Here is a 13,471-nt window from a genome sequence, read left to right as displayed (position 1 = left end):
CTCTGTCCTATACACTATGATAACATGAACCACACAGAATTATGTTATTATGGAGCATAGGGCTTTCTGCTACTAATAAGAAAGCCATCAGAGACCAGCTTCTAAGATTTTAAAATTCTTTACTGGCTAGAGTTGTAACAAGATAGCAGCAGGGGCTCACCATGTCCAGACTTGAGCCAATCTCTTGAACAGGACATCCACATGTAGTAGTTATTTATGGTTACTAACATTTTAAATGTTACCAGTCAGACTGGCCATACCTAAAGTATTCTGACTCTATGGAGTTAGTGACTATGCTACCCTAACAGATGTTTCCCCTGTTGCCCAAAGTTCTTGAAAGCAGACCTGGAAATCCTAATGATGTGTCTAAGGCATATGAGGTGATTTTCCACAGAGGGTTAAAGGGTGTTACTACACTGATCTACAATGCAGTGAGTAGTCTACCCTTAGAATGTATTTTCATGGTGAGAATCTAGGATCCCTGGGAAGGTGATGTGGTCTTCCTGATGGTGGAGTTTGTGACTATAAGACTACCAGGTGACACAAGCCTTTGGAGGTATTCTTGAAGCCTTATAATGAAGCTCAGCTTTCCCTGTGTGTGCTGGAGAGATGTCTATGAAGACGAACTGGGAATCCACAGCACATCGAAGGAGAGTGAAGAGCAAGACCAAGGCTCATGTGTGGTGGAGGCAGTGGCTCATAGCTGTTAACTTCTATTTTAGGCGAGTGAAGGCCTAATAGCTCAAATTGGACATTCCCTTAATCCTCTAAAAACTCCACGAAAGAACAAACAAGGGCCAGAATAGAGTTTAATGGTCCATCATTTCTATTGCATTATCAAGGACATGAGGAGGCCACTAAGCTGCCTCAATGGAGCAGACTGGGGGCCAGGCACTGTGTGTTTCTGCCACTACACCACTCTGCCTGCCAGCTATTCCCCACCAAGCCACAAACCAGAATAAATGTTTTCTTAGGTGGCTTTTGCCAAGTATTTTATCACAGCAATGAAAAAGAATCATATATGTGGATATATATATATATATATATATATATATATATGTTTGTGCATACATAGATGTGTATATATAGGGAATATGGGAGGTATATTATATATATGATATATATGTTATATATATGGTATATATGCGTATGTGTGTGTGTGCATATATATATATATATATATATATACACATACATATATATGTGTATGTGTGTGTGTGTATGGAATATATCCAAGCTACATCTAGGCCAGACCTCACTTTGTAGCTTAGTATCTATCTGACAGTCTACTTAGGCAGCTGGATATCTCAGTCAATGAAACCAATCACCATGATATTCTATGTTTTAAGTTCATTTCTCTTGGTTCCCTGTAGAATGCTCCATGAATGGTCCCTGTACCTGCCCACTTCGTTACCTACACCCTTTATTCTTCTTCCTTCACACTCCCCCAAGTCTAAATGGTTCAAGGGTCCCTTTGATCTCATCTCTTATAGCTTTCTGGCCTGATATCTCTTTCATTCCTATGAGTTTTACTCCTTCCACCCACTACCATATTCTCTGAATCCCCGTGACTATGGCTGACTGGACTGTCTGACTCACAGCTTGGACTATCTCCTAGTCGTCCTCTTCTGCAGGATGAGCAATGAGGCCATGAATCTGACTGTCTGGGAGGCTCTCCTAAAGCTCCCCAGATGCCCTTAGGGAAACAGGCACAGAAAGAGCGCAGTGCTCCAGCCGATGTGACCCCGCTTGACTCCTTACTGGGCAAGCAGGAAGACATTAATCCTTTCTTTAAAATTAATTTTAATTTTATTTATCGTACATCCCGAACACAGTTTCCCCTACTTCCTCTCCTTCCAGCCCCCCTCTCTCCATCTTCCCTCCCCACCTATCTACTCCTTCTCCGTTTCTCTTCAGGAAAGAGCTGGCTTGATGGATATCAACCAGCCGTGGCACATCCAGTTGCAGTAAGACTAGGCACCTCCTCTCCTATTAAGGCTGGACAAGGTAACTCAGTAGGTGGAAAGGGTCCCAAAGGCAGGCAATAGGGTCAGAGACAGCCCCTGCTCCCACTGCTGGAAGTCCCACAAGAAGATTAAACAACACAACTGTAACATATGTGCAGAGGGGCTTAAGTCAGTCACATGGAGGCTCCCTTGTGAGCCTCTGTGGGCCCAGGTTAGTTGATTCTGTGGGTTTCCTTGTGGTGTCCTTGACCCTTCTGTCTCCTACAGTTCTTCCACCCCGTCTTTCACAGCATTCTCCAAGTTCTGCCTAATGTTTGACTACGGGTCTCTGCATCTGTTTCCATCAGTTGCTGGGTGAAACCTCTGATGACAATTGGGCTAGACAGCAATCTGTCCTTCTGACTGGTCTGGCCTCGATTACATTAATTCTCATTTCATTTTCTCAACATGGCACCTGTAACTGTGCTGGGCTTACATCTTGAGCCACCCTCTCCCCTTCCTATCTTCTCAAGGAGGATGCCTCCGTATCTGTCAGCATCTGCTAAGCACTCCTTGCAAGGTGCCTTGCAAGAGACCCTGGTCTGGGGAGTAACACTTCTGTGTGCTGGGCTGTGTGAAGGGTAATCACTTCCCTTACTGTACCTGCCAAGCCCTCTATTGTGTCACCCACCATGGCTGTAGGTTGGGTTAGCAGGGAGCCTGCCCTATTTTACTAATACTTCTGCATCCTAGGGTAATGCCTGCAACATGACAATATGGTCAACCAATCCATGAGGAGCAGAGTGCACTCACTGGTGATTCATACTAAGGCATAAAGCTAACTCATTCACTTTTCTGGCTTGGGTAGTTTTTTTTTTTTTTTTTTTTCCTGAGAATATAGTGTTGCCTAAGAGGAGATGTACATGTGTGTGTGTGTGTTTGTGTATGTGCACATGCAGGTGTGTGCAAAGGGCATGGTTACTCTTCACAGAAGGTGAAGTCAGGGTAAACCTGGGCTAATTCTCTTTGAGCTGGAGTTAAGGCACCTCTGAGCATGCAGGCGCTGGGAACCAAACTCAGGTCCTCTAGATCGATATGGAGTCTTAACCATTCAGGAGACCTCTCCAGTCCCAGCTTAAGGGAATTTTTAATTACAATATCTCTTTGTCCTCTTTATCATTTAAACAGAGTCTCAGGTGTGTCAATGGGGTAGCTTGTATCGTTTTAATAGGTGAATTTTGTTTACAAGACCCCAATGAACCAGCATAAGCAGATTTATTGTGAGAAGTCCTAAGCGGCTGCACTTGGTTCTAGGTTGTGATTCCTGAGAGCAAATACTCTATCTTCATTTCACACAGTCACTACCGATCTCCACTTCCTGTAGGTGCCATTTGTTAGCTGGACATCAGCGTAGCTAAAATGGGACAAACCGCAGGGCCTGGTGAAGGCTGTGAAAAACATTTCCCATAAGCTGGGGACTTTAAAAGTCCATGCACCTGGGGTATCAGATAAATAAGTGGATTTCAGAAGGCCACAGCCAGTGTTTGTCTCCTGTAGTACAGAGAAGGACTTTTACTATTTCCATTTTGAAACGATGATGACCTTTTAATTTAAATATCAGGCTGGAGGCAGGAGGTGGTGGTGAAAAGTCTTCATTTTGAGAGGTTTTTTTTTTTTTTTTCACATAATAGTATCTTCCAAAGCCCTGGTTCTCAACCTGTGGGTCATAACCCCTTTGAGGGGGGTGTCACATATACACATCAGATATCCTGCATATCAGATATTTACATTATGATTCATAACAGTAGAAAAATACAGTTATGAAGTAGCAACAAAATAATGTTATGACTGGAGGGTCACCCCAACATGAGGAACTGTATTAAAGGGGCACAGCATTAAGAAGGTTGAGAACCACTGTTCCAAAGATTTTTCTCACCTGAAGAAGAGAAAAAAACAAAACAAAACAAAACAAAACAAAACAGAACAACAGGGGGAAAGCCCCCAAACTCTCAGCCTGATTATTTTATTACTATTTGGTGAAATATGTTTTCTTAAATTCTAGCACATTCTGGAAGCCATGTTGCTCATAGGCACCCCATCAGTTCTATTCTTCCCTGGAAGCTGACACAGCCTCTTGACTTCCTTTTCCCTCCATGTGGGATTCTCTGATCTAACTGAGTGCCTTGCTTAGCATGAGAAATAGAGGAAATAGTCACTGTTTTACTAATGGACAACAGCCTCTCTCTTTCTCTCTCTCTCTCTCTCTCTCTCTCTCTCTTTCTCTGTGTGTGTGTGTGTGTGTGTGTTTTCATGTGTATGCAGGTGTACGTGAGTGTGGATGCACATGTTTGTGTGTGTGTGTTACATATAGCGGGCACATTTCTTCCAAATGGTCCCTGATTTGCTTCTGTGTCACTTGAGTTCTATAACCCCCTTTAGCCCTCTGACTTGGGGAAAAGTAGGCAGAACTAGAAATCATGTTAACAAAATAGGGTCAGATCTAGAAGGACAAACCCTGCAAATTGTCTTTCATACGTGGAACATAGATTCAAATATAGATATATACACACATATGCAAATACATGTGTACACACATGATGAAACAAACTGATTAATATTGAGAGTGTTGCTGGGATATGTTAATCGTCACAGGGCATTCTTCATAAAACAATTACAGCCAACAAAACAAAACATAGAAAATTTGGAAAGCAGAAAACAAAAGACCTTACAATTTATAACCCCAGTGCTGTGTGAACTACAGAATCTGCAAGTTCTCTTTATATAGTTCCCCATGTTTGTCTCACAGATGACTTTGTGTTAGCTAGAATACTTGGATTTTTAAACTCTGAGCTGAAGTTGGCTTGGAAGACGAGTTACGTGATTCATTGGAAAACCAATAAAGAAGTATAAGCCGTTGAATAACTGAACTCCACTTCCGACACATTTCATGAAATGATTTCCAGATTCATTTGAGTGTCCTGTTTAAAAAATGAGCATTCAAGGAAATCTGGACACCACACAGGCAGTACTCCCCTTAATCCAGTGAGCTACAGAGGAAAGTGCTTCAGTACGAGTCTGAGGTGTGTACAGACAGAGATGGGGAGGTTGCAGGAGGGAAAGGAAGAGAAGAGACAGGAAGAGCTGATTAGCCGCATCCGAGCCTTCTTGGGCTGTGGGAACGGTAGTTAAGCCCTCGCTGCAGGTTATCTAACATTACACCTGCAGTCGGGCATCTGCTGCCTCTCCTGGGGAGTGGATGTGGAGAGAAGCATGTGGTGAATTTTGCTGATGAAGGTTAATACCTGGCAGAATTTGGGGACTGTATAGAAAGTGTGACTTTGGGAGAAAACTGACACAATGAAGGATCTCTACCCCTGGAGAGAAGATGTGTTCTGCTGTTCACCCTCCTCCAGGTAGAAGTGGATAATGGATCTCACTTTAGGGACTCCGGGCCCCAGGAAGCTCAGGTACTTAGCCTAGTTTGAAAGCATAAAGTGTCACATCCCTCCAGTGTCTCTCGTAACCAGGGCAGGGGCTATGGTGTGTGTGTGTGTGTGTGTGTGTGTGTGTGTGTATGTGCGCGTGAGACACTTTCTACTTGCATTTCAGACTGGCAATTTGTGCTTTGATGAAACATTTCAAGCATACAGCTGAGAAGGCCCATAACAGTAATGGGTGAGCTGACAAGCCTTAGAGAGCGTGCTGGAGAGTTTTATGTCAACTTGACAGAAGCTAAAGTCTTTGGAGAGGAGAGAACCTCAATTGGGAAAATGCCTTCTAGGCTCAGGCTGCAGGCAAGCCTGGAGGGCATTTTCTTAATTAGTAATTGGTGGGGGAGGTCCCAGTTCATTATGGGTGGGTTCATCTCTGCACTTGTGGTCCTGGCTTCTATAAGAAAGCAGGCTGAACAAGCCACGAGGAGCAAGCCTGTAAGCAGCATCCCTCCACTGCCTCTGCATCAGCTCCGCCTCTGAGTTCCTGCCCTGAGAGGATGAACAGCGATATGGAAGTCTAAGCTAAATAAACCCTTTCCTCCCCAAGTCACTTTGGTCATGGCATTAGATCATAGGAAAAGTAACCCTAACTAAGACAAGGAATAAGGCCGTGTGCATAACGATGAAGAAGCAGCCGAGCCAGAGAAGTTAGAGAGGCGCGTCAGAACTTGCAAACACACACTGCTTTTACATACTGGGACCCGCAGGGCTTGGAGGAGACCCACAAAAATTACAACAGTTGACTGCAGTACACTATTCAGAGAAGCACTTCGGGGTGAACTCGTGAAGTCAAATATTTCATGGTCTGGCCCCTCCAATAACACCAACTGGAATAGTATGCCAACGTGACACAGATTACTACAAGAGCAGCAGCCGGCTGTCTCACATACAGCCCTGAGGGGAAGAGGATCATCAGAGTGAGAGGAAGAAAAGGGGGAGGAGAAAGAAAAGCTGAAGAAAGGGAAGACGGAAGAGTGGGGGAAGAGCTCTATGCAAGCAGGCTCAGCATCAAATATCAGAGCTATTAGGGAACAGTGTTAATGTGCGATCACTCATCTCCTTTGTCTGGTTATAATCTTTCCATTTTATATTTCTTCCTGTTGTGGAGAGAGACTCCAAGGTTCCAATGGAGAGAAAAAAATATCTGATAAAATCCTATTGGGTTATGGCTTTCAAATATGTGTTTTGGGAACCCCCAGAGCTCACACAAACAGGGGCAATTACATTTGTTCCAGTGTCAGGGCCTACTTACATCTGTGTGTGTGTGTATGTGAGGGGGGTGCCCACTGCTATGTTCTCTCTTCCCTGCAGAATCAGCAGATTTTATGTGTAAAATCTTGACTAAAGCCATGCACAAAGCAAAATACAAAACCCCAAATAAATAGGTACACCTTGCCAGGTCCTGGGCCTGTGGCCCGCAGACAGCCCCTTACCTTTATCGTAGATCTCCTTCAAGACCCCTCGCTTGATCAGCTCCTCTCTGCTCTGCCTCATCGAAATCTTCCTTTCCAGAGCTGCCAGCAAGAGCCAGAGATAGAGGCAAGTGAGAATGGTAACCATCACCTTTCTCTCACTCCGAAAGGACCCACATGGTAACAGATACTGCCATCTACTAAAGGAGCCCATGAGTTATGTTTTGCTAATGGTAAGTTAAGGACACACCAGGTAATCTTTTAACACTCTGAAAAGACATGTCACCAGGTTCTTTTTTTAACTTTTCAAAAATACTTTTTGAGTTATCTCTCAGGCAGCTGTATTGATTGAATCTGACTTCTGACTCTGACTTAGGTCGGATGCCTCCACACGAAGAAGTGTAGCATTTTGTCAGCCACGTGGCTACTGAATAAAGGGACCAGGACTCTGAGCCAGGCGTTCAGCCTCTGCCCGGGCTCTAGGTCAAAGGTAGACAGGCTGGCATTTCAGTGATCTGCCTCAGAGTTGACGTTTCACTGAGGGTCTCCTTGCTTTTCCAATGTAAAAAAATGTCAGTTGAGGTACACATTTGGATATTTATTTCTTGAAAAGCACTCTATATTTGCATAGTCCCCAGAATCTCCAGGGGACGATCCAAAGGGTTGTGGGTAATTTACAGGGAACATTTCTGGTTCATCTCTCCATGTAGCTACACGTGGGCGAAGCCACACTAGGAAAGAACTTTTCCCAAGCCAGGTGCTCCTCCAGCTGAGCCAGATGTGTGGTAGGTGGAGCTGGAGAGGGAGAGGGAGTGGGTGTAATGAGGACCAGTGAAGGGGAAATAGACACAAAGGGCCCATAGGAGGGATGCTGGAGCCTGTGGAGGGAAGGAGGTCCCTTCAGCACCTGCGCCTTGCTTTGGTTTCTGGTAAACACATGGGAGGGAGGAGGAGTTATTTCAGTGGCTTGTGTTAGCCTGAGCATTTCGACATCCTTTAGGAGCATAGCTACTTATGGGGGTGGGGACATGCTAGTGACGGACTAGAGGAACTCTGTTATGCAAAGTCACCGACAGATTAGATAGGCAGATACACATATTACACTTCAGCAGCACTTAGAATTAGAACTAGTGGGCAAGACGTGAAGCCCTGGTGGGAGCCTATGATCTCTGGGACATCAGTCAAATCCCTTTGCCCCCTCTGCACCACACACACCAGCCAGTGTGATTTCACGAGCCCTCAGGAGGAACTGAGCACCTGGAGTTTGATGCAAAGCTTTCTGGGTCCTTGTCAGGCATAGCTAGGCTCACACTCTCTGATAATATATTTTGGTAGAGCAGTTATTTAGCATGTAGCATGCTCTGGTTTTAATCCCCAACATTATTTTTGAAAAGCTTAATGTAGATTCTACATTAGATATAGATGTAGATATAGATAGATATAGATACAGTCTAAATGAGAAATTACACTTCCTCCATCCACCACCAATTTCCAAGTGAAGGTGACACCCCAGAAAGAGTTGGCTTATTTATTCTGTAAGTTCTTTGTTCATTTGCTGGCTCAGAACTCTGTGCTCACAAGGACAACGCACACAGCATTTGAGAAAGGTAGAACGTTAACGTCATTAACTTGATCCTTCCTCTGGCTCCAAGTCCACTCTTATTCTACAGATGCACTACGTGGAAAGGGGGCCCAGAGATACTCCCTGGTGTCTGCGGCCTAACGCTGAGCTGCTCAGAGACTCACAGCACAAGTGTGAGAGGAGAGATCCCAATGTTTCTGTTTTCTCCCCAGGACATCACACTGTTGTGAGGATAATGCTATGCTATATGGAAACAGTAAGACTTTAACAAGAGAAGTTGAGTTTCCCTTTAGAATCTTGTGTGATTCTGAGAGTGGGGGGTGGGGGTGGGGGAGGGAGAAGGAGGGAGGAAGAGAGGGAGGAAGAGAGGGAGGAAGAGAGAGGGAACACTTGGATAACCTCAGGACTTAGTCCTTGCCCTCCACCTTGTTTGAAGAAGGATCTCCTGTTGTTTGCCTCAGTGTGCTACAGACTAGCTGGCTCGAGAGCCTCCCATGGATTGATTCTCCTGTCCAGATACAAGTGCTAGCATTACAGAAGTGTACTACTGCATCCAGCTTTGTATAGATTCTGGGGATTCTGGTGAAAGAAAGGTCTTACATTCGTGTGTCCAGTATATTACATTCTAAGCCATCCCCACCTCCCTGAGGGCACATGTACTTGGGGTTGAACAGCACAGGAAGTGACATCAATATTTTATTCTCAGATGACTCCTCCTGAGGTGCCATTTCCCTAGGATCTCTTTTTACAAGCTACACACAAAGCCTCTTCTCGACCTCGCTGTCAGCTGCCCCCTCACACTGAGAGCTCGGCTTGAGCAAGGCCAAAGTCAAGCACATCATGGTTCCTGAGTGCAGTGAAGGGAGCTGTCTGGTACAGAAGACCCCTTCCAGCCCCAAGACCTGGCCTGTTACTGAACTACGCAATGGGGCTATGGGATCAATGACGAGAAAAGAGAAAACATGGTTTCCCCTTCATCAACCACGGCTGCTAGCCCAGCCTTCTTTACCAGGTGATCTTGGCTTTGGGTGGAGCACAAACAAGAAAAGGAGAGGAGAGAAATGAAGACAACTTGAAGACAACTTAAAGTCAAAGAGCCGCCCACTGGGGAGGAGCCATGAAAATTGCCCTATGCTCTCCCAAAGCACAGGGGGTGGGGTGAGGGGGATGAGGCCAGAGGTCAAGCTGTCTACCTGGGATGGCTTTGTCTCTGGGAAGCAGAACTGAGCATAGTAGAGCCGGTCTAGCAAAAGGAAACAGAGACCCGTATTGTCAGCTGGGTGGCACCAACCTGCAAGCAAGTATTATTTCTATAGGGAGGGAAAAATAAGCGCAGTAAGGACTCACACTAAAACAAGGGAACTTATTTTAAAATGTAGGAAGGGGTCGTTCTTAATTAGCGCACAGGGCTGGGTAAGTCTGAGGGACCACACAGGGAATGCTTTGGAACAACTTGTTTGGTCCTGCTAAGAGTATCAGAGTGGAGACCTGTTTAGATTTCTTTCTCTTCTCTAGGACAATCTTTATCTGTTGAAGTTCCTGCTCAACTGTCTTTAAATTGCACTCTAAAGGGAAGAGACATTGAAGGGGAGAAAGTGACCGAGAAGTGAAGAATCGAGTAGTAGTCACGTATACTCTTCTACCGCCATTCCCCAAAAGAGTCGACTTGCAATTAAAAATCTGTAGCTTTGATCCTTTTTGAATCGTCCAGCTCTAGGGAAAGGACAATTTAAGCAAGAAATCTGTGAGTGACGGAACAGGAGTTTCAGTACCTTGAGCACACGTCAGCTTCCTGCCCAGCCTCAGGGATGCTAGGCAAAGGTAATATGATCGCCATAGCCACAGTTAGGAAAACCCCTAAACAAAATAGCCAATCAGGCATTGAGATGAAGCACATTCGTAATCCCGGCACTCAGGAGGCAGAGGCAGGAGTCTGAGGTCACCTTAGGCTACAGAGTGACACCTGGCCTCAAAAGCTTGGAATGCAGCTCAGGGGTGTGCTAATCAGTACAAAGCCCAGGGTTGAATCTCCAGCATGGCAACTAAGAGGGGAAGGAAGAAAGAGAAATGTGAGCGTGTGGGTATATGGTTGGTTTTTAGATAGCATGGTATGATGAACACATTCAATAGCCATTCAAGTCCAGAGGCAATCTGTTCAAACACCAAATAGCCTATCTCTCACTAAATCAGATGGCCAAGAGTGGCAGGTACAAAGAGCCAAAGATTTTTTTGCCAAGAGTCCAAGTATTGCTAGGTAGAGTTTCAATTCCTTGATTAGCCAAAGAAAGCCTGACCGAGTCATTCATTTTGCATGTAAAAAGATACCTTGGCTTGTGGACTCAGGCCAAGTGATCTCCAGAATGAACATGCCTAGTGTGGGACATGCTTCTGTTATAGGTGGATCATGAGACAACACAGGTTCATGTGTTGACAGCTGGCTTCTCGCACAACTGGTCATACTAAGGGCATGCGATGGAATGTGTAGGGGGTGGAACCTAGTTGGAGGGAGGACTTGAGTGTTTGGGGACGTGTACCTTTGAAGGGGACATTGGAATGTCAATACCCCCTCTTTGGGCTTGTTTTCTAACCACCATGATTAAAAACAGCCTTGGGCTCTGACACATTGCCTGTGATAAAGGGACGCTCAGCCACAGCCCTTGACTGGGCCAAGGAACCTTGGGCTGAGAAACTCTGAATCTGGGAACCAAACGAAACCAAACCTTCCCTGACTCTCAGTTGATTTTCTCACGCGTTCTGTCTCGGTGACAGAAAGCTCAATCTACGTAGAAACCCCATATAGGAAATGATGGGTAAGCGTTCTTGTCATATGATAAGGTACAGGTGGTGGTTGCTGCTCTCTCGGTGTGGTCTTACAGCCCTCGCCATGGTTTTATAATAGCAACTGTAGCAGAATCCCCCCCCCCCGCCCCGTACATGGGCTCAGGGATCCAACAATCCTCTGTGGTGGTTTGAATCAGAATGTTCTTCACAGGCTCATATATTTGAATTCTTAGTTAGCAGGGAGTGGAGCTGTCTGAAAGGATTAGAAGGATTAGAAGGCATGGCCTTCTTGTTGGAGTAAGTGTGTCACTGTGGGAAGGCGTTGGGGTTTCAAAAGCCCACCGTAGTCCCAGGCTCTCTTTTTTGCCCGCTGCCTGCGGGTCAGGTTGTAAAGCTCTCAGCCACTTCTCCAGTGTGATGTGTGCCACCATGTTACCTGCCCTGATGATAATGGATGAACCCTCTCAATTTCTCTCTGGTGTTTCTTCCTAGCAGTAGATCAGTGACTAAGACACATGTCCTCTTACTCTCTTCCTGTGTCTTTCGAAAAAGTCACATGGTTGTCATGACAGCTCTATGACTCAGCCAGCTGCAGGGATTTCCCATCAGGCCTGAATTGTCCTCATGCACCGAGGAACGGTTTAGATTCTTGCCCTAAATACCAGACAAACTAGCCTTGAGCAGGGATTCCTTAAACCGGAGGCTGCAGACACACCCAGGCAGAACAACCCTCCTCTCTCTCTTCCTTTGTGAAGAGACATTCATGTACTGTGGATGGTCCTCTAATACATACATAGGATTGATTGTTTAGGGTTCAATATTTCTTTCTTTGAAATCTGAACTAGACCTGTGCCTGGATGGCCCGTCTCTGGTGGGAACTTCCCTGCAACTGTTATTAGGTGGGAAGGTGCCAGAGATGTATGAACAAAGCTCACTGCCAAGGTGGTGACCCAACCACTGTACTTGCCTTATTTCTTCTTCTTTGTATCATCATCATCATCATCATCATCATCATTTAGAAGTAGTTGTCATCATAGCTTCTTGGGTCAATTCTTCATGGCCCACAAGGACAGAGATGTTTTTTTTTTTTTTCTCTGTTGTTTGTGGTGAGATTTAACTCATCTTCTTCTATACAGTCTAAAGTCTACTTTGCAGAGCAGTGTTGCCCACAGATACCCAACAAATGATAAGCAAGCTCAAACATCCACTACTCAACAGTTGCAAGCGCAAAGACAAAAGAATTGGAGCAAGATGATGCCTGTACTGAACACGTACAGACCTTTTCTCTCTCCATTTTCTTATTCTTTGACAGTTTCATTCATGCACATAATACATGCCAGTTCTATTTGCCTCCCATTTCTCTCTCTTCCAGTCCCTTGGTCACTGAAACTCTTCTTTCCAACAAGCCCCCACCCCTTCTTTTGAAGACATATCTACTTTTCTGATCTGGCTACCATCACACATAGCATTTCCGTTGCAGTTGGTATTGTGCGTCATCTAGCAGGAGAGTCAGGGGCACAGAAAGAAACCTACATGACCTGTGAAAGTATTCCACTGGATGTAAGAGACTAGATTTTGGCATCGTTGGGTCCTAGAACTATGTCTCAAAGGTTCTAAGAGATGACTACACAGGAGTGGGACAAGGTCTTCCTTCATGCCTGAGCTGGCAGATCCTCACAGTGACAGTGACCAAGCGCCTGTCTCCATGTATGCCTGTGGCTCTGACGGAAGCCTAAGTCAGTAGAGTTCTTTGCTGCACCAAGTGGTCTAGGCTGGATGTTCACCAATGCATCCAGCACTGAGACTTTCTCCAGTACACGAAAGTGAACTCAAGTAACCCAATACCACAGTGCACTGATCCATTAACAATTCTGGTTTGGCCATAACTGATAAATGATGCCACTAACAGGTCTGTTTTTCTCTTTCTCCAGGAAAAGGTCCTCTCAGTCAGGTCCCATGCATGCATATAAGGAAAGGGAGTGAACATTGATGTATTTTATAAAGCCAAGGGTATTGCTGGGCAGTGGTGGCACACGTCTTTAATCCCAGCACTTAGGAGTCAGAGGCAGGCAGATTTCTGAGTTTGAGACAAACCTGATCTACAGAGTGAGTTCTAGGACAGCCAGGGCTACACAGGGAAACCCTGTCTCGAAAAACACAATGGGAAGAGGTTCCTCAGGGGGCCTATGCTGAGGCATCCACTGCCCCCTCCTTTCTCCCCTACAAGGTACCAGTCTTACCATGGGTGTAGTATAG

General features: G+C 45.3%; 1 protein-coding gene across 7 annotated transcripts in view; it reads right to left on the bottom strand.

Annotated features, from left to right (window-relative positions):
- Phactr1 (phosphatase and actin regulator 1) overlaps positions 1–13,471 on the bottom strand; it is a 455,390-nt gene that overhangs the window by 93,406 nt on the left and 348,513 nt on the right. For all 7 annotated transcript variants that reach the window (XM_029468518.1, XM_021179969.2, XM_029468519.1 and 4 more), the window contains one exon: positions 6,874–6,954. In XM_029468518.1, coding sequence (XP_029324378.1) covers positions 6,874–6,954 — 81 coding nt within the window. The remainder of the gene's footprint in view (positions 1–6,873; positions 6,955–13,471) is intronic.

This window comes from Mus caroli, chromosome 13 (genome assembly GCF_900094665.2).
Source record: "Mus caroli chromosome 13, CAROLI_EIJ_v1.1, whole genome shotgun sequence".
NCBI classification, from domain to species: domain Eukaryota; kingdom Metazoa; phylum Chordata; class Mammalia; order Rodentia; family Muridae; genus Mus; species Mus caroli.
The sequence above is the reverse complement of the archived record's forward strand: the minus strand, read 5'-3'. Positions and strand labels throughout refer to the sequence as shown.